Source organism: Mobula birostris, chromosome 27 (assembly GCF_030028105.1).
Source record: "Mobula birostris isolate sMobBir1 chromosome 27, sMobBir1.hap1, whole genome shotgun sequence".
Lineage (NCBI taxonomy): Eukaryota > Metazoa > Chordata > Chondrichthyes > Myliobatiformes > Myliobatidae > Mobula > Mobula birostris.
The window spans coordinates 6,293,510-6,313,217 of NC_092396.1; the positions used below are offsets into that span (position 1 = coordinate 6,293,510).

The 19,708-nt window shown below is 41.9% G+C and overlaps 1 protein-coding gene across 8 annotated transcripts in view; it reads right to left on the reverse strand.

Annotated features, from left to right (window-relative positions):
• Positions 1–19,708, reverse strand: part of rerea (arginine-glutamic acid dipeptide (RE) repeats a) — a 655,730-nt gene that overhangs the window by 45,508 nt on the left and 590,514 nt on the right. For all 8 annotated transcript variants that reach the window (XM_072245215.1, XM_072245214.1, XM_072245212.1 and 5 more), the window contains 2 exons: positions 7,680–7,839; positions 509–601 (listed from right to left, as the gene is read on the reverse strand). In XM_072245215.1, coding sequence (XP_072101316.1) covers positions 509–601; positions 7,680–7,839 — 253 coding nt within the window. The remainder of the gene's footprint in view (positions 1–508; positions 602–7,679; positions 7,840–19,708) is intronic.

Below are 19,708 nucleotides of genomic sequence, written 5' to 3' on the forward strand. Positions count from 1 at the left end.
TCAGATTAATTTATATATCAAGAGTATACCAATACACACACAGTGAAATGCATTGTTCGAATAACAACCAGCACACTAAGGATATGCTGCAGTATCCTTAAAAGTAGCCGTTAGTCAACGTGACATTATTCCAGGGGTTTCCAACCTTTTTATGCATGGACTCTCAGGTTGGGAAGCCCTGCATTATTGCAGTATACTTCCTCTATGATGCTGGTAACAGGACGACAAGTTTGAGGTTGCCACTGGCTACCATGTTGAAGAGATGATGGAATGAAAAATTGAGGTTGTTTTCTAAACAATCTAGGTTGTCATGGATTCAATACACTTCCATGTGCGCCAGAATGGGCCAGACAAGTCTTCAGTAAAATATATACATGTTGATAAAATAAAGAGGAAATAGCCTATGGTTAAGCATTCTCTTGAACAATTTATATACAATACTCCTTTAAAGAAAGCTAAACAAATGTATATCATTACTTTTCTGAATAAAAATGGTAAGAATACTTACTGGTGGTAAAACAGTGACGACAGGCGTAGCCTTTCAATTCCTGTTCACTGTCCTCACTGTCAAAGTCATCCTCACTTGCCGAGCTGAGATCCACTGTGAAAAGAATGATAAAAAATTAGTTCTTTCAATAAGACAGCTTGGTGCAAGTGTAGCAGACAATAAATTTTACTGACCTGGTTAACATTGCCCATTCTCACAATGTAATGTCTGAAAGCTGTGAAGATGCATTGTCATAATACAGAACTCTCTTATAAAATAATTTACAACGAGGCTATGGCAGTTGATAATGCTGGAGAATTTTCCCAAATGAAGCTGCAATTTTATTCATTTACTTACAATACAATTCCCCATGTTAATACCTTATACCATTTATTTTATTTGCAATGTGGAGACTGTGACTTCATTAACAGGAATTGTGAAAGTTTTCTTAAAAAATAATTAAGCCCATAAGACCAGGAGCAGAATTCGGCTCATTGAGTTGGCTCTGCCATTCCATCATAGTTGATTTATCTGACAAATAATGTAATCTAATCTTTAAACCTTTTACAAAACTGATCCAGGGTGGCACCTTGTTGTGACTATGCTGCGCAAATCCAATTCAAAGCAGCAGGCCATCACAATGCCCCAGGATTGCCTGAGGTTCACAGTACAGTGCCATGGAAAAGTATTCAGCACCCAATCCTTTGCTCGTATAAATATAAATGAATATTACAACAAGAGATCTTGAGCAATTTAACTGAAAATTTTTATCTGAATTACATGCTCTTCCCACACCCCCCCCCCCGCCCACCACAGTAAAGCCCAGAAAACAGGGAAAGCATGAAAAACAAAAAATCCAAAACCTGAAATGGCAGCAGTTCAAAAGTATTCATTCCCCTTTGCTCAGTACTTCGTTGAACCACCTCTCACAGATATTACAGCCAGTGGTCTTTTTGGTTAAGTCTCTATTAGCTTTGCACAAAGTGATGGAGTAAGATTTGCCCTATTCCTCCTTGCAAAATTGCTCAAGCTGTGCCAGGTTAGTTGGGGAGCAGCAGTGGACAGCATTCTTGAGGTTTTGCCAGAGATGTTCAATCAGATTAGGGTCAGGACTCTGACTGGGCTACTCAAGGACATAAACTTTCTTCATTTGAAGCCACTTGATGCTTGCTCTGGCAGTGTGCTTTGGGTCGTTGTCCTGCTGAAAGACAAACATCCTCCTCAGTTTAAGCTTTCTGGCAGAGGCTAGCAGGTTTTTATCCAGGATCTCTCTGTATTTACCAGCATTCATCTTCCCATCAATCCTGATCAGATTTCCAGTACCTGCTACTGAAGAGCATCCCTATAGCATAATGCTACCTCCACCATACTTTACAGTAGGGATGGTGTTACCTGGCTAATGAGCAGTATTAGGTTTATGCCAGATGTACTGCTTAGGGTTGCGGCCAAGAAGTTCCACTTTAGTCTCATTCAACCACAAGACCTTCTTCCACATCTTTACGGTATCTTTTAAGTGATGCTTTGCCTAGTCTTTACAGGTACATATGGTGTAAATTTAATACTGTGCATCATCCAGGTAACATCATCCCTACTGTAAGGTATGGTGGAGGTTGCGTCATGCTATGGGATGCTTTTCAGCAGCAGGGACTGTAAATCTGGTCAGGATTGATGGGAAGGTGAATGCTTCTAACTACCGAGAGATCGTGGATAAAAACCTGCTAGCCACAGCCTGAAAGCTTAAACTGGGGAGGAAGTTTGTCTTTCAACAGGACAACAACCCAAATCACACTGCCAAAGCAACCATGGAATGGCTTGAAATGAAGAAAACTGATGTCCTTGCGTGGCTCAGTCAGAGCCCTGCCCTGATGGAACATCTCTGGAATAACCTCAAGATTGCTGTCCACCACAGCTTCCCAACTAACCTGGAAGTGGATGGGCTTGCAGCAATACAAGATCACAAACATACACTCAGTGGCCATTTTAGTAGGTACCTCTTGTACCTAATAAAGTGGCCACTGAGTGTATTTCATACTTCCTCGTATTCTCTGCTGTAATTACTCACAATCTGACAATTTTCATCAAGTACTTCAAGCAGTTATTAAAATATATTTTTAGATGTATGAAAGCACCAGCATCAGAGAACGATTTTTGCAGGGACTGCAACTGTTCTTTTGCTTTTACACATCACACAAATTAATGAGTACATAAGAAATCTTTTGTCACTTGGAGTATAAATAGTAGCATTATCAATCTCTGAAAAACGTGGATATTATCTATGCATTTGATTCTCACTGCTTTAATTTTGTGAGACATATCCAATACAAAATACTGAATATGTCTTTTACTTCAAAACCTAGGTTCACTTGAAATGTGTATTTTAGATTTTTCAAGTCAAACAGCCCAAAGACGCCTAGGCCAGTGTCTATGCTGACCATCAAATCGCCATTTATACAAAGGTACTTGGTTCGTAGTCATCAATGCCCTAGCAATTCAAGTGCTGCATTAAGGTGGCATGGTTAGCGTAATGCTTTACAGTGCCACTGCTCCGGGTTCAATCCCCCCCGCTGCCTGTAAGGAATTTGTACATTCTTCCCAAGATTGTGTGGGTGTTCTCCCACATTCTAAAAGACATACGGGTTAGGATTAGTCATAGTCATACTTTATCGATCCTGAGGGAAATTGATTTTCGTTACAGTTGCCCTAGCCAAGAATACAGTATAAATATAGCAATATAAAACCATAAATAATTAAATAGTAATATGTAAATTATGCCAGGAAATAAGTCCAGGACCAGCCTATTGGCTCAGGGTGTTTGACCCTCCAAGGGAGAAGTTGTAAAGTTTGATGGCCACAGGCAGGAATGACTTCCTATGACGCTCAGTGTTGCATCTCGGTGGAATGAGTCTCTGGCTGAATGTACTCCTGTGCCCAACCAGTACATTATGTAGTGGATGGGAGACATTGACCAAGATGGCATGCAACTTGGACAGCATCCTCTTTTCAGACACCACCATCAGAGAGTCCAGTTCCATCCCCACAACATCACTGGCCTTACGAATGAGTTTGTTGATTCTGTTGGTGTCTGCCACCCTCAGCCTGCTGCCCCAGCACACAACAGCAAACATGATAACACTGGCCACCACAGACTCGTAGAACATCCTCAGCATCGTCCGGCAGATGTTAAAGGACCTCAGTCTCCTCAGGAAATAGAGACGACTCTGACCCTTCTTGTAGACAGCCTCAGTGTTCTTTGACAAGTCCAGTTGATTGTCAATTCGTACCCCCAGGTATTTGTAATCGTCCACCATGTCCACACTGACCCCCTGGATGGAAACAGGGGTCACCGGTGCCTTAGCCCTCCTCAGGTCCACCACCCCAGCTCCTTAGTTTTTATCACATTAAGCTGCAGATAGTTCTGCTCACACCATGTGACAAAGTTTCCTACCGTAGCCCTGTACTCAGCCTCATCTCCCTTGCTGATGCATCCAACTATGGCAGAGTCATCAGAAAACTTCTGAAGATGACAAGACTCTGTGCAGTAGTTGAAGTCCGAGGTGTAAATGGTGAAGAGAAAGGGAGACAAGACGGTCCCCTCTGGAGCCCCAGTGCTGCTGATCACTCTGTCAGACACTCAGTGTTGCAAGCACACGTACTGTGGTCTGCCAGTCAGGTAATCAAGAATCCATGACACCAGGGGAGCATCCACCTGCATCGCTGTCAGCTTCTCCCCCAGCAGAGCAGGACGGGTGGAGTTGAACGCACTGGAGAAGTCAAAAAACATGACCCTCACAGTGCTCGCTGGCTTGTGGACATGCCATGTTGGTCTTGGAAGTATGGTGACACTTCTGAACTGCCTCCAACACATCCTCAGACTGTTTTGGTTATTGACAGAAATGAAACATTTCACTGTACATTTCAATGTTTTGACCCACATGTGACAAATAAAGGTAATCTAATCTTTCATCTTTAACCATCTATGAGAAGAGTGTTGTGAGAGCCTTTGGCACCACTATCCCCTCAGGCAGTACGCTCCCAATACCAACCAACCTCTTGGTGAGAAAACTCTTGCTTAGATCCTCTCTAAGTCTCCTAGCCCTTATCAAACCTAAAGCCTCAGGCTTTAGTCATTTCTGATGTGGGGGAAATTACCTTACAATGCTTCCTATCTATCTATATCCCTCAGTTTTATATTCTTGTTGTCACCTCAGTTTCCAGGAAAGCAAACCCACTCTGAACAGTTCTTCCTTATAAATGAAATACCAGGTTGTACCACAACAAATCTCTGCATCCCCTCCAGCACCACCACATCCTTCCTAGCACGGCAGCCAGAATTGTACACAGTATTCCAAATGTGGCCAACCCAACACTTTATATAGTTGCTCTATAACCTCCCTGCTTTTACATTCCAAGTCCTAGCTAATGACAAGTAGGTCAGAAACCTCCTTAATCTACTTATCTACCAGTGTAGCCACTTCAAGGATCCTTGGATTTAAAAATTCAAGATTGTTTAATGTAATTTCCAGAACACAAGAGTAAAGTAATCGTTACTCCAGATCCAACACAACACAAAATGATAACGAACACAATAATAATAAAAAAACACAATAAATATAAATACGTAAGTTACTAATATATATATATATATACACACACACACATATTGATTATACGTCTCACACTGTTGTTTGTATACTGGTTGAACACCCAAATTGGTGTGGCCTTTCATTGATTCTGTTATGGTTATTATTGCATTATGGATTTATTGAATAAGCCCACAAGAAAATGAACCTCAGGGATGTTTATGGTGACATATATGTGCTTTGATAAGAAATTTACTTTGAACCTTGGACATTAAAGTGAAACTAAGCACAGGAGTGCCTGTACATAAAGTAACACTGACAGGAAATGATAAAGTAGTAGAGTTTGGGGGTGTGGTGGGTGGAGGTGCTGATCAGCCTTACTGCTTGGGGAAAGTAACTGTTTTTGAGTCTGGTGGTCCTGGGTGTGGATGCTACGTAGCCTCCTCCCTGATGGGAGTGGGACAAACAGTCCATGAGCAGGGTGGGTGGGATCCTTCATGATGTTCTGCCACCTTTCTGTATATATGTGTCCTTGATGCTGGATAGGTTGGTCCTGGTGATGCGTTCGGCAGTTTTGACTACCCATTGTAGAGCCTTCCTGTCTGCCGCAGTGCAGTTTCCGTACCATGCAGTAATGCAGCTGGTTAGTACACTCTCTACTGCTCATCTGTAGAATGAGGTGAGTATGGATGTGCATAGTCCAATGTCCTTCTGTTCCTCAAAGCTCTAGAGGACCTCTGCCTTGTTAATCCTTCCATTATGCATTATCAAGATTAAATTTCAGTCACCATTCTACCAATTTATTTACATTATCCTGGAGCCAGACTACTCTTCTCATCATTAACAATATTCTTTATTTTCGTGCCATCTGGTTCCTACATTCATATCTTAACAGTCAATGTTTGTAGCAAACAGGAAAGGTCCTAGCACTGATCCTCGTGGGACACACAACTGGACACAGGTTCTAATCACAAAAACAACCCTTCTCCATCCCATTCATGTTGAGTCTCTCTAAAGTACAATTCTCTACTTTTGATAATTGATCCCTTTTATTTCTTTACCTAATCCTCGATAACTCCTAACTTCCAGAATTCCTTGGATGAGCTGTCTTAACCCTTCAGTCTGAAGGGAACAATGTTGGCCTTGTACACATATCTGCAAACAATTGCTCCTAAAAGTGCTGGAGAAACTCAGTGGGCCAGGTAGCATATATGGAGGGAAATGGACAATCGACATTCTGAATTGAGACCTTTCATCTGGACTCAAAATGCTCTTCACTTTCATTGTCAACTGACCATTTCCTTCCACAGATGCTGCCTGACCCACTGAGGTCCTCTAATGTTTTGAGAGATGTTCCACATTCTACCACTTCCAGACTCTTATGTCTCAATAATTGTTCTCAGTTGACCTTTGTAGATGGAGTCCAGTAAGGAAGATATTTATGAGGTTCTTCTGAGGAAGTAGAAGCTCAAAGAAGTTCAGCTGGGGACTTCCATTATTATAGGGAGAAGGCAGGAGAATGAAGTCGAGAGGGGAAATAAATCAGCCATTATCAAATGGCAGAGCAGACTCAATGGGCCAAATAGCTTAATTCTGTTCCTATGCTTTATGGGATTGAAACTTGCCTTCCCCATTCAGGACCTTAAATTCCACTTCACTGTAATCCCCTTCCATAACTACTTGACACTTAACAAGTTACAGTCACCATCTATAAAATGTTCTTCCACCAACACTCCATTCACTTGCCCGGCTAGATTCTCGAAGATCAGCACCTTCACTAGTGTATTTAGAACCAATTGAAAATTTAACTACAGCCACTTTCTTAATTGATCTATTAATATTTAACTATTGAAAGCTGAAACAACCATTGCTATGGAGCTGCCTGGAGTTTAATAATGATGAAAAAATAATGAAGTTACAGGTATCTTTTAGCTATACTATCTCTCCAGCTCAAAGATGCAAAAAATTCAAATCTGATATACGAATTCTTAGTCAATCTGGGACAACTGATTTAAGATGTGAAACCTTTAGAGAGAGTGTAGATCCTAAACTATTTTAATCAGTTGTGCCAGACTACTAAGAATTTGTATATCAGGCTTGAATTTGTACATCAGGTTTGATTTCCCAGGTTGCTGCCTGGATTAAAGAGCATGTCTTATGAGGAGAGGGCGATTGATCTAAGGCTTTTCTCCTTGGAAGGAAGGAGGAAGAAAGGTGACTTGATAGAAATGTATATGACGATAAGAGGCATTGATAGAGTGAACAGCCAGCGCTTTTTTCCCCCAGGGTGGAAATGGCTAATACGAGAGTGAATAATTTTAAGGTGATTGAAGAAAATCATAGAGGCAATGTTCGAGATAGTTGTGTTTTACAGCGTAGTGGTGTGCTACTACTGTGGTGGTACAGGCAGATACATATTAGAGAAACTCGTACAGAGGCACATGGATGAAAGAATAAGGACTATGTGGGAGGGATGTGTTAGATTGATCTTGGCATAGGTTGAAAGGTTGGTTCCTTACTTTCTATGGTTTGCATGACTTGCTAAATACAAAATTACCCAGTCCCCCGTGAATTATTTCTTAAAAATTGTAATCAACCTGAATGGAACTTACAGAATTCACCAGATGGTGGTCGAGATGGGTTCACTGGGGTGGTTGCAGTACGTGTTTTAATTCTTCTGAACACGGCCTGTCTGCGATGTCTACGGTGAGCACGGGAGCTGGCTGCTTCTGGGGTTTTCTTCCAGTAGTAATAGAATGTTACCAGTTCACCCTGTAACAGAACAGAACAAAAAGCATTGGCTCGATAGGTCTTACTGGAGTTCTGTTCCCTGGAATCCCACTGCATAAAGTTGAAGATGAGCTTTATTTGTCACATGTACATAGAAATATCAAAACATACAACATATGTGTCGTTTAATGAAAAATCAAATCAGTTTGAAGATTATACTGAGCCATCAGCATAGTATGCCTACAACTCACTAATCCTAACCACACACCTTTAGAATGCGGGAGGAAACTGCAGCACCCGGCCAAAACTCATGTGGTCACAGGGAGAACATACAAAAACCTTACAGGCAGTGGTGGGAATCGAACCCCGATGTTACTGCTGGTGCTGTACGTGTTATGCTAATCACTACATTACTGTGCTGTCCCATTTGATGTATACAATCATTAATTAAGATGGAGAAAGTCTCTTGGAAATGTAAAAGCCCAGCTGTAAATTGGCAACTATACTCAATTTCTAGTTCATACATTGCACACTGTAGAATCCCCATGTATTTGACAGAGGTAACAATGTTGGATATCAATGTTGGGTTGTGACAGACACTGAACAATCAGCAAGTGGTGATTTATAAACACTGGATGAGATGTAGCTATCATTGGCAAAGCCAGTATTTTCTCCCCATCCGCGTCTGACCTTGGTGAGCCATCTTCCTGAACCACTAGAGCAACGTACCTGAAGGATCTTCCACTTTGCTGCTGGGTTGGGAGTTCCAGGATTCAGACTCAATGAAGAAGAGTGACAATATTTCCAATTCAGGATTAGGTGTGATCTGCTCTATCCATGTACCTGCTGCCTCTAACCTTTCACATTGGTTTTGGAAGATCGGGTGGAGTGTTAGTCAGTAATCAATTGTTGGAAGTAAACACTGATTTTAATTGAAATCCAGTCTCCCTTGCAATATCCCCAAGATGGAACAGCTTTACTGAGCTCCTGTATTTGATGATTAATTTTCAGTGATGGATGTTTGTAGAAAATATCCTTCAAAATCAGGAGGGCATTTTTAGTGTCCAGACAAAATACTGTGGATGCTGGAAATCTGGAATACAGAAAATGCTGGAAATTCACAGCAGATCAGGCAGTATCAATGTAGGGCATGGGTTCCCAAACTTTTTTAACCGAGGGATCCATGGACCCCAGGTTGGGAACCCCTGATTTACAGAAAAGCAGTGATAATATTTCCAACCTAGGGAGTTTTTTTTAAATCAAATGTTACTGACCTGAACTATCAACGATTTCTTACACTGCAGAGGCTGCTTAACCTGCTGAGTACTTCCAGCAGGTTCTGTGTTTAATTTGGAAGTGTCCTAATTTATAAGTAACCACGCCCAAGTTTCCTCAGGCACTGAGTACTAAATATATTGCAAACAAGAGAAAATCTGCAGATGCTGGAAATCCAAGCAACACACACAGAATGCTGGAGGAACTCAGCAGGCCAGGCAGTACCTATGGAAAAATATACAGTCGATGTTTCAGGCCCAGGCCCTTTGGCAAGAAGGGTGTTCCTGCCGAAGGATCTTGGCCTGAAATGTCAACTGTACTTTTCCCCCCCATAGATGCTGCCTGGTCTGCTGAGTTCCTTCAGCATTTTGTGTGTGTGTTGACTAAATATATTGCTTTATTTGCTTTGATAAAACAGGTGTAAAGTAAGAGAGTAGAGAACTAATGCTTTATAATGTACCTAGGTCTATTTGAAGAGCTGTTAGGTTGTGGATCAGAAGATGCTGGCAGATAGGATTAGTTAGTTGGCTTGTTTTTGACAGTAGGTGCACAATGGTTTGAATGGTCACCTGTCATAATTTTTTTCTAGATACTGTAAGTTACTAAAGAGTTATTTCCTTTCTACAGTTTTGTGTTCAGGATAAAGAGAAAATTTATTCTTCAATTGTTCAAGATTAGCTTTCTTCATCACATGTACATAGAAACATACCATGAAATGTATTCTTTGTGTCATTGACCAACCCAGTCCGAGGATGTAGGAATGCAGGAATACCGGGGCCAACATATGAGGAGCGTTTGTCGGCTCTTGGATTGTATTCATTAGAGTATAGAAGAATGAGAGGGGATCTCATAGAAACATTTTGAATGTTGAAAGGGTTGGACAGAGTAGATGTGGAAAGGTTGTTTCCCTTGGTGAGTGAGTCCAGGACAAGAGGCAATAGTCTTAGAATTAGAGGGTACCCAGTTAAAACAGAGATGAGGAGAAATTTTTTTAGCCAGCGGGTCGTGGATTTGTGGAATTCGTTGCCACATACAGCTGTGGAGGCCCGATCATTGAGGGTGTTTAAGGAGGAGATTGACAGGTATCTAATTAGTCAGCGAATCAAGGGATATGGGGAAAAAGCCGGAAATTGGAACTAGATGGGTAAATAGGGGGAGAACTAGATGGGGGAGCTGCAGAGCAGACTCGATGGGCCGAATGGCCTACTTCTGCCCCTTTGTCTTGTGATCTTGTGATGTGCCGGGGGCAGCCTTAGTGTGTCGCCGTGCTTCTGGTGCCAACAGTGCATTCCCATAACTTACTAACCCTAACCTGTACATCTTTGGAAATTTTGGAGAAAACTCCCACACCTGGAGGAAACCCATGCAGTCATACGAAAAATGCACAAACTCTGTACAGGCAGCAGTGGGAATGGAACACCACTCTTACAGCTGGCATTGTAAAGACAGACCTGGCAGGAGAACAGGGTTCAGAGGGATAATAAATCAGCTATGATGGAATGGCGGAGCAGACCAATTGGGCCGAATGGCCCACTTCTGCTCTTATGGCTTGTGTATTTATGGTCAAAAGCATTACGCTAACTACTATGCTATCATCCTTAATTATAATTTCAAAAGTGAAACAAAGATCACAGTTGTCTCATCCAAGTGGGAAGCTAAGAGCCATGATACCTTATGGTTTGATGTGCAATTCCCCTCAAGATTCAAGAGTATTTAATGTAATTTCCAATGAACAAGTGTAAAGGAGAATGAAATAATTGTTACTCGAGACCCAATAGAGCACAAGAAAAACCAAAGAATATAAAGAACACAGTAATAAAAAAATACATATAAATCCATAGACTGATTGTATGTACAAATACATAGTGACGCTAGGAACAGGAACGTCTGGACATAAGGTGACACTGACAGGAAATGATAAAGGTAGTGATGGTTGGGAGTGTGGAGGGGTGGGTTAGTGGGTGGAGCTCTTGATCAGCCTTTCTGCTTGGGAAAAGTAACTGCTTTTGCATCTGGTGGTCCTGGCATAGATGCTACAGAGCTTCCTCTCTGATGGGAGTAGGACAAACAGTCCATGAGCAGGGTGGGTGACCTGCTCTGTGTTTTTATAGTGCCAGTCCCAGTTAACCCAGTCATGCTGCATCCAGCTTATTCTAAATTTGGAAACAAGGTCCTGGCAAAAAGGAGTTTTGGTCCAAGGTATCATTCTTGTAAGTTTAATGATGGTCGCAGGACACTTCGAAGATACGGGCTATCAAAAGAGCCAAATCTGACAGAGTGCATCTTTGATTTTTTTTTATTTTTAATTTCAGACACAGCATGGAACATGCCCTTTTGGCCCAACAACTCACCTATTTAACCCTAATGTAATCACAGGACAATTTACAATGACCAATTAACCTACAACCCTTAAGTCTTTGAACTGTGGGAGGAAACTGAAACACCTGGAGGAAACCCATGCAGTCACGAGGAGAACATACAACTCCTTACAAACAGTGCGGGAAATTAACTCTGAACTCTGATGTCCCAATTTGTAACAGCATTATGCTAATTGCCACAGGAAAACTGACCTAGCTAATTAACATCCAAAACTGGGAGCTAACTTCTCAGCATCACAGTCCAATTTCTAAATAGACATTGAACCTATGAACTACTATTTTTTATTCATTTCTGTTTTTGCACTACTTATTTTAATGTAACTACTTAATATACATATATATACAGTAATTCAGTTTTAAAAAATATTTATCATGCATTGCATGGCATTACTGCAGCAAAGTTAACAAAATTTCACGACATATGCCGGTAATATTAACCCTATTCTGATTCAATCTCTCTGTGGTATTGCCTCTTTCTGGTCCCTGGCTCTACTGAATACTGCCAGCCTTTAGTCATTAAAAATAAATTTCACATTAATTAACCAGATTGCAGCTCCAACCCTGAATGCTTAGTAACTCAAATAATGATCCCTCTGTAAGTGTAAAAGCTGTACTATCTCTTCATGATTCCAAATAAATTGGTTTGTTAAGTTGACAATAAGATCCAGCAAGAAATAAGAGAAACTGGATCTGAGAATCCAGTCCAGATTTCATAACCTATCTTGCTTTGCATCACAGTTCAGGGATTAAGTGTGCATGTGGGTTGAAGTGCAGTGAATCAAATAGATTTGGAGCCACACACTGCTAACTATATGGGCGGCAGCACTCATACATAAACAAAAGAACATGTCCGACTGGCTTCAAACAGGAACAAATCATGCAAAATGGTTCCTGGTTTCAATGCGTATAAAGTCAATTGGACGTTAATCAAACATGTTCTCAGTCCACAGTGAACAAAGCTCTGGCAAGATCAATACTCTGCTGAAACATTAGCACAGGCAAATCATTGATCAAAGATTTGTTCCAAAGAAGTCAAGCAGGCAAATTATCTGCTACTTTTTTGTGTACAAACTAAACAGCATAAATGTTATTGGCAACAGCAAGTATGTACTGATTCCTAAAGAATGTAGGACAGTACATCATTACCACTGTTGCCATCTTGGTTAGTTCTTTTACCTCCTGTATCCTACGTGACTTTCATACTATTAATTTAATAAAATGCTACTGACCTTACATGAAAGGGTGAAAGGCTTACTACATAATCACCATGTTTCACAAGGTGTTGAATATACAATATAAGCTATGTGCTTTGTCCATGGGTAAACAAAGACTCAGCACGATGCAGGGATTGATTTATAATGGCATGGAAAGAAACCTTCTGCGCTACATCGACAACTGCATTGGTGCTGCTTCCTGCTCCCATGCTGAACTTGTCAATTTTGCCTCCAACTGCCCTTAAATGCACTTGGCTCATTCTGACCCTTCTCACCCTTTTCTCAAACTCTCTGTCTCCCTCTCTGGAGACAAAATGTCCACCGACATTTTTTTTATAAACCTACCGATTTCCCACAACTATCTTGACGTTACTCTTCCTGATCTGTCTCCTGTAAAAATGCTATTCCTCCTTTTTCTCAGTTCCTTTGTCTCTGTCACAATTGTTCCCAGAATGAGGCTTTCCTTTCCATAACATCAGAGATGTCCTCCTTCTTCAAAGAATGGGGTTTCCCTTCCTCCACATTGATATTGCTCTCATATGCATCTCCTCCATCTTCCCACTGCCTTAACAGGGATAGAGTTCCTCTTACCTTCACCTACCACCCCATGAGCCTTCGCATCCAACACATCATTCTCCGTAACTTCCAGCATCTTTAATGGGATCCTACCACCAAACACCGTTGCTTCCCTGCCATGCCCTGCAGCTTCCAATGGGGTAGTCGGTCCCCCAATTTCTGTTCTTCCTCCTCAGCCACAGCCAAAAGCTGATCTTTTCTGTCTCTTCACCTAACTCCCTGGTGGCCCTCCTGAGCCATGCTCCAGTCACTGTCATATTACAGAGTAATATTGTCATCCAACTTCCACAGTGGTCCAACAGCCAGCTTCCTTACACTCAGTTGCAAGATCCGAGTACATCAGCCTCTTCTGCTCCTGGGCAGTCTCCACTCCTTCCTCCCATGGGATGGTTAATTCAATGAGGAGGGCTGTCTTGACAGCCATGGACCACAGTACTATATCTGAGATGATGGTGGTGATTTCCTTGGGGAACTGCAGCTGTCTGTCAAGATCTGCTCTCATGTTCCACTCCTTGCCTGTGGAGAAGAGTCACGAAGGAGCTCTCAAGCAGGTGCATTCAGCGCACCTACCAGCCTTAAAAATTGGAATGAACCTTGAATGGTTCCATGGTTTATAATGATGTCTCACTTTGGCATCAAAATATTGAAGTGTTCCTGCTGCTGCATCTGATAGTAAACAAACCTATTGCAATACTGAGGTCAAACAGTCATAGAGCACTACAGAACAGAAACTTGCCCTGTGGCCCATCTAGTCAGTGCCGGAATATTATCCTGCCTCGTCCCATCCATCTGCGCCAGGACCATAGCCCTCCATACCCCTCCCATCCAGGTACTTATCCAAACTTCTCTGAAATATCGCAGTCAACCTACAGTGTAGGAGTCTTTGCTGACACTGCAGTCTTCCTCGTGAAGAAATATCTTCTCAGACCCGAAAGGCCGGTGACTATGACACACAAAGAGTGCCAGAGGAACTCAGCAAGGTGAGGTAGCATCTATGAACAGAATTAAAAAGCTGACGTTTTGGGCCGAGATCCTTCGTCATTCGGGGTAATAACTGTTCCTGAACATGATGGTGTGGGACTTAAGGCTCCTGTACCTTATTTCAGATAAATCAAGTATACCCACAGTCACAGGAATGTAAACAGAATTTGTGTCTTAACTCCATTCACCTACAACAGCTCTGTTCGGAACTTCACTTGCAATTTTTAGTTCATTTACATTAAGCAGCAGCTAGATTTGAACTATCCTTATGTAAGAGGTACTTTTACCTTTGTTCGGTTACAGTCTCATATTTTGGACCCCATCTGGAAACAATTTCACTTTATCAACTCTTCTAATCATTTCTAACACTTCAGCTAGATTAAATCTTAACCCTGTCTATCACTTTTATTGTGCAAACTAGAGAACTTATTTTTATATATTAATAGTGGTGGTTCATAAATCAGACAGCAATATTATAAAATAAAGACAAGCAATGTGCCTTATGTTAATAAACTGGCAGAATTTATAAATACCAGATTGGCTTTGGAGATTTAGTAATCAATACAATGGCTTAATTAAGACCAAGTCATCAAATTTTTAATACTAATAAATTTCAATGAATTTTCAATACTTTCGGTGGGCTGAAACCAGCACAAGAGGTCATTCGTGGCTATGCAGCATGAGGTTTAAAAACAGCTTGCGAACTTTCAGTGAGTTGAAATCAGCCCAGGGGCCAATAACAAGAAGAGAGGTGTAAGTGGAGCGGCCATTGTTGGAGTGGGCCGGTGTTAAAAGTGGCCTGGCTTTGGCTCAACAGGCCTGTGCGAAAACTTGCTTAGGCAAGCATAGGTGGCGGTTCTAAGTAAGTAATTATGAAAGTTTCTAGCAATTTTTTTTCTATTAGTACATAGCTAGTGCACTGAACCAGCCTTGGTTCCTTAAGGCTGTATAGCTGGGGTGGTAGTGGGGATAAGCTCCCATTATCTATTAAAAGCTCTGAATGGCCTCTGACATCTCAAATAGCCTCTGACAACCAAGGCTAGCTCCTGGCCTTCATGTAATGCTTAGCTACTAAGCCCGGCAGAACTGTTTCTACTAACAGGAGCAGGGAAAAAGCAGATTACTGGTGCCTTAAAACCAGTCCCTTCAGGCAGATGGAGCTTATTAGCCTGGGTTGACAGCTCATTCAGGAGGAGGAAAACTCTGATCTCTAACCTCCACTGCTTTGCAGCTATACCCACTCATGGGGAAGGCTGTGTGAGTAAACCCTGAGGGAAAATCCAGAGCTGGAGTCCTTAACGGACTCCTACTACTTTAAGTTCAATGCTGAAAGGCAACTCCTGCGACACCGCTGGTGCCAAACTGCATTGGTCTCTGCCGTTGGTTTAGATTCATCAGCTGCATGGAGAGGGGGAGCCTGCCACATCATCATGCCCTGGCTTGAATATCACGTAGACAGCTAGGACACAATATCTATGGTTGATTCTAACCAATGGAGGGCCTTAGTGCACTGAGAATGGATCTGGAGGTTGTGGAGGTCTCTAGTGTGAGATGTGGGAAATTTGGCAGCACTCCAGTCTTACTGATAACTACATCTGCATGAAGTGCATCGAGCTGCAGTTTATTAGAGAGTGTGTTACGGAACTGGATATGCAGCTGCATGATGTTTGTCTCATACAGGAAAATGCGGAGATGATAGATAGGAACTACAGGGAGGTAGTCACCCCTAAGTTGCAGGAGGCAGGTACGTGGGTAACAGTCAGGAAATGCAAACAGAATAGGGAGCCAGTGCATAGAACCCTGGTGACTGTTACCCTTAATAAAAGTATATCGCTTTGGATATTGTTGGGGGATAACCTACTGAGAGAAGCTATGGCAATCAGGTCTCTGGTACCGAGTCTGGCTCTGTGGCTCAGAAGGGAAGGAGTGGTCGGGGGGAGAGAAGCGGGGGGGGGCAGCAATGACAAGGGATTCCATAGTCAGAGAAGCAGAAAGCAAATTCTGTAGTTGTAAAAGAGGCACTCAGATGACATTCTGCCTCCCAGATGCTTGGGTCCAGGAGGCCTTGGATTGGGTCCAGAGCATTCGAAAGGGAGAGGGTGAAAATCCAGAAATCATGGTACATATTGGTTCCAATGACATAAATAAGAAATGGGAGGTCACTCTGAAGAAAGAATAGAGGGAGCTAGGTAGGAAGAAAGCTAAAACCAGGAACCTCTGGAGTAGTAATCTCTGGAATGGTACCTATTTCACTTCATATGCCAGTGAGGTAAAGAATACGATTTGGCCAAGGAATGTTGTGTGTGTGTGTGTGTTGGACAGCATTTCAAATTTCTGCATTATTAGGATCTCTTTTTGGAAGGTACAACCTGCACAAAAAGGATGGGTTACACCTGAATCTAAGAGGGACCAATAACCACGCAGCAGGCAGGTTTGCTAGATCTGTTGGGGAGAGTTTAAATTAATTTGGTGGGGGATGGGGACTGGAGTGATGGGGCTCAGGATGGGGCAGTTAGTACACAACTAGATACAGCATGCAGTGAGGCTGTGAGGAAGGACAGGCAAATGATAGGGCAAAATTGCAGTCAGTGGGTTTGGTTGAAGTGTAACAGGGGACAAAAATCAAAATGAGTGATGAATACAGGACTGAAGGTGATATACTTGAATACATGCAGTATATGGCATAAAGTAGATGATCTTGTGACTCAGTTAGAGATTAGCAGGTATGATGTTGTGGACATCTCAGATTCATGGAAAGGAATAAAGAGAGGTGTTTTGGGCCAAGACCCTTAATCAGGACTGCAATAGCCATTTAAATTCTGTTATTAAACCATAGCTGGTCCTAAGCCCAGCAGCAAAAGGAGGCAGTTTGGGCAACCCCATTCCATAAAATGCCAGTGCTACAGAACTGCCAACAAAAACTCTGAAGACCTCATCCCTGAGAGAAGAAGGATACATTGAGAAGACAGGCTTAACTAAAGATAACATGAAAGAATGGCCCAGGTCAGAGAACTCGGGCCCGTTGCTGTCGGACGCCTCTGCTTCAGTATGAGTGATTGGGCTTAAGTAATCGCAAGAATGGGTTTCCAGGGGCAAAATACCTATCTCCTAACTTCCCAAAGCAGCTCCAACAATAAAGACTAAGATTACAGCATCATCCAGAATAAATCAGTCTGGTTAATTGGCATGTATCTACCACCCTTAAACATTAACTTCTGCCAACAGTGGTAAACTGCAGGCAGATGGTGGACCAGTTTTTTCAATGGATGTCCAAGATAGACTCAGAAAGGATTCAAACTACAACTGAGCTGAGTACAAAGTTAGATGCCAACAGCCTCCAGAACCTTAAGGACAAAAGAATGAATGCTGTGGATTGGCTGACTACAGAGTGCTGAAAATTATGTCTCTGGATGCCTGTCTTGTGTCTCTTCCAAAAGGATAATTTATTCCCATTTTAAAAGGTAATCAGTAAGCCCCTAGTTGGCAAAGGAAACATTTCAAAGATTACATCAAAATCAGTCTGAAGAAATTCAACATTACATCTAAAAACTGGGAAGACATTGCACTCAGTAGATACACCCGGAGGAATCTGTTCAAGAGGGAGCTGCACTACATGAGAACGACCTCCACCATGCTGCAGAGAGCAAGCAGAGGCTGTGAAAGGAGGGAACGAACAACCAAAAGACCCAACCACTAACCATGGCCATCAATTACTCTTATACCCACCAGAATATGTAGATCCCAGATCAGCCTCTACAGCTACCTGAGGACCCACCAATCGACACCACCTTCAGGGCATATCATACTCAACTCAAGTGATTACACTACTATAGAAAAGCTGATGCTAGCCATTTTATGTAGTTGGGTGATTATTGCAGCTTATAGTGGAAAAGATGATGCCTTTAGAGCAGCTGTTGATAAGGCTGCAATACTGGGTTAAGGAGAGATCGCGAAAGGCAAGGGATCTTTTATAATAAGCTGATTTAACAGCTTGAGAATATCAGATGAATTTTATAAAAATAAACTAAGCCTTTAAGGTTGACACTCTACAAACAAAGACCTTTAACACACAAGGTTTGACTGCAAGCCTGGCTACAGTAAATATTTTCCTGTTGATCTGCCCTCATTAAATCACAATGCCAGCACGCTGAAGAATGGCAGCCTGACAACTGGCAGGGTCAGCCTATAAAATATACATAAGCAATGCTATATTTAATGAAGACAACCAGGAAGGATAGAAGATCGACCGTAAATGCAGCTTACAAGTTTAACAGCATCATCAGTACTGTCCTGAATCTCCTGAGGTAATGACTAAATGACAGCACCTATAGGGAAAAATGTTTTGCAAAATACAGGAAAGGTTTGCTGGGAAGTAACGGCGGGGAGGGGGGATGCTTTTCATTCTAGGGAGGAACATAATAGCTGTCAAAAGCAATAATCTTTCAAAACTCTCATTTTTCTTCATTTTAATTTTTAAAAGTTTATTTGAAGAAACAGTGTACAACAGGCCCTTTCTGTCCAACGAGCTGTGTCACCCAGGAACCCTCCTATTTATCCCTAGCTCAGTCATGGGACAATCTACAATGACCAATTAACCTACTTACCAGTAGGTCTTTGGACTGTGGGAGGAAACCAGAGCACATAGAGGAAACCTACAAGCACGCGGAAAGAATTTACAAACTTTCTCACAAAGGACACTGGAATTGAACTTCAAACTCCAATTCCCCGAGCTGTAATAGCATCGCACTAACCACTACACTACCTTGGAAGTTATAAAGGATTATATTTTTCCAAATGTAACAATAAAAATGAACTATTTTATACTTTTATCTGAATTGACACCTTCATTTAAAATACTGTTTTCATGTTTATTTCTTCTTTGGCAGTGTTAATCAAAATGGGGTAAAGGGGCAGGGCAGACTGAAGCAACTACAATGAGTTATATGTAGCATTTACATTCAGTAAAATAATTAGGTCTTACTGAACCCAACTATCATGATGAATCATCTCAACTTCCAGAAGGCAGCCTGAAAGGAAGTTGTTAATCCATATAAAAATTAAATATTTAATGCTTTTATTCATTATACAGACAACTCTTTACCTTCAACACATTATGGCTGTGATGTCTATCTTCACAAGGTACACCATGACACCATGCCAAAGCTTCTTTGATACTACCTCCCAAACTGGAGACCCCTACCACCCAAATGGGCGTGCATGGACACCGAGCAAATGAGAACATTGTCACTCCTTTGCTTATCATACACTGGCCTGTTTTGGACCTACACAAACATGCCATCATTGCCACCTAGGCAAAACCTGTGAACTTTCATCCTGGAAACTCAGTAGGAGACCCATCATGGACCCCAGTGGTTCACAAGGCCACAACGGCTGAATCAGCAGGTGTGCCCTTATCCCAAACACAAACTTTACATGCCAAATCTGAATTTCAAGAGCGGTTTTGGCCAAAAGAGCTGAGATGTGCCC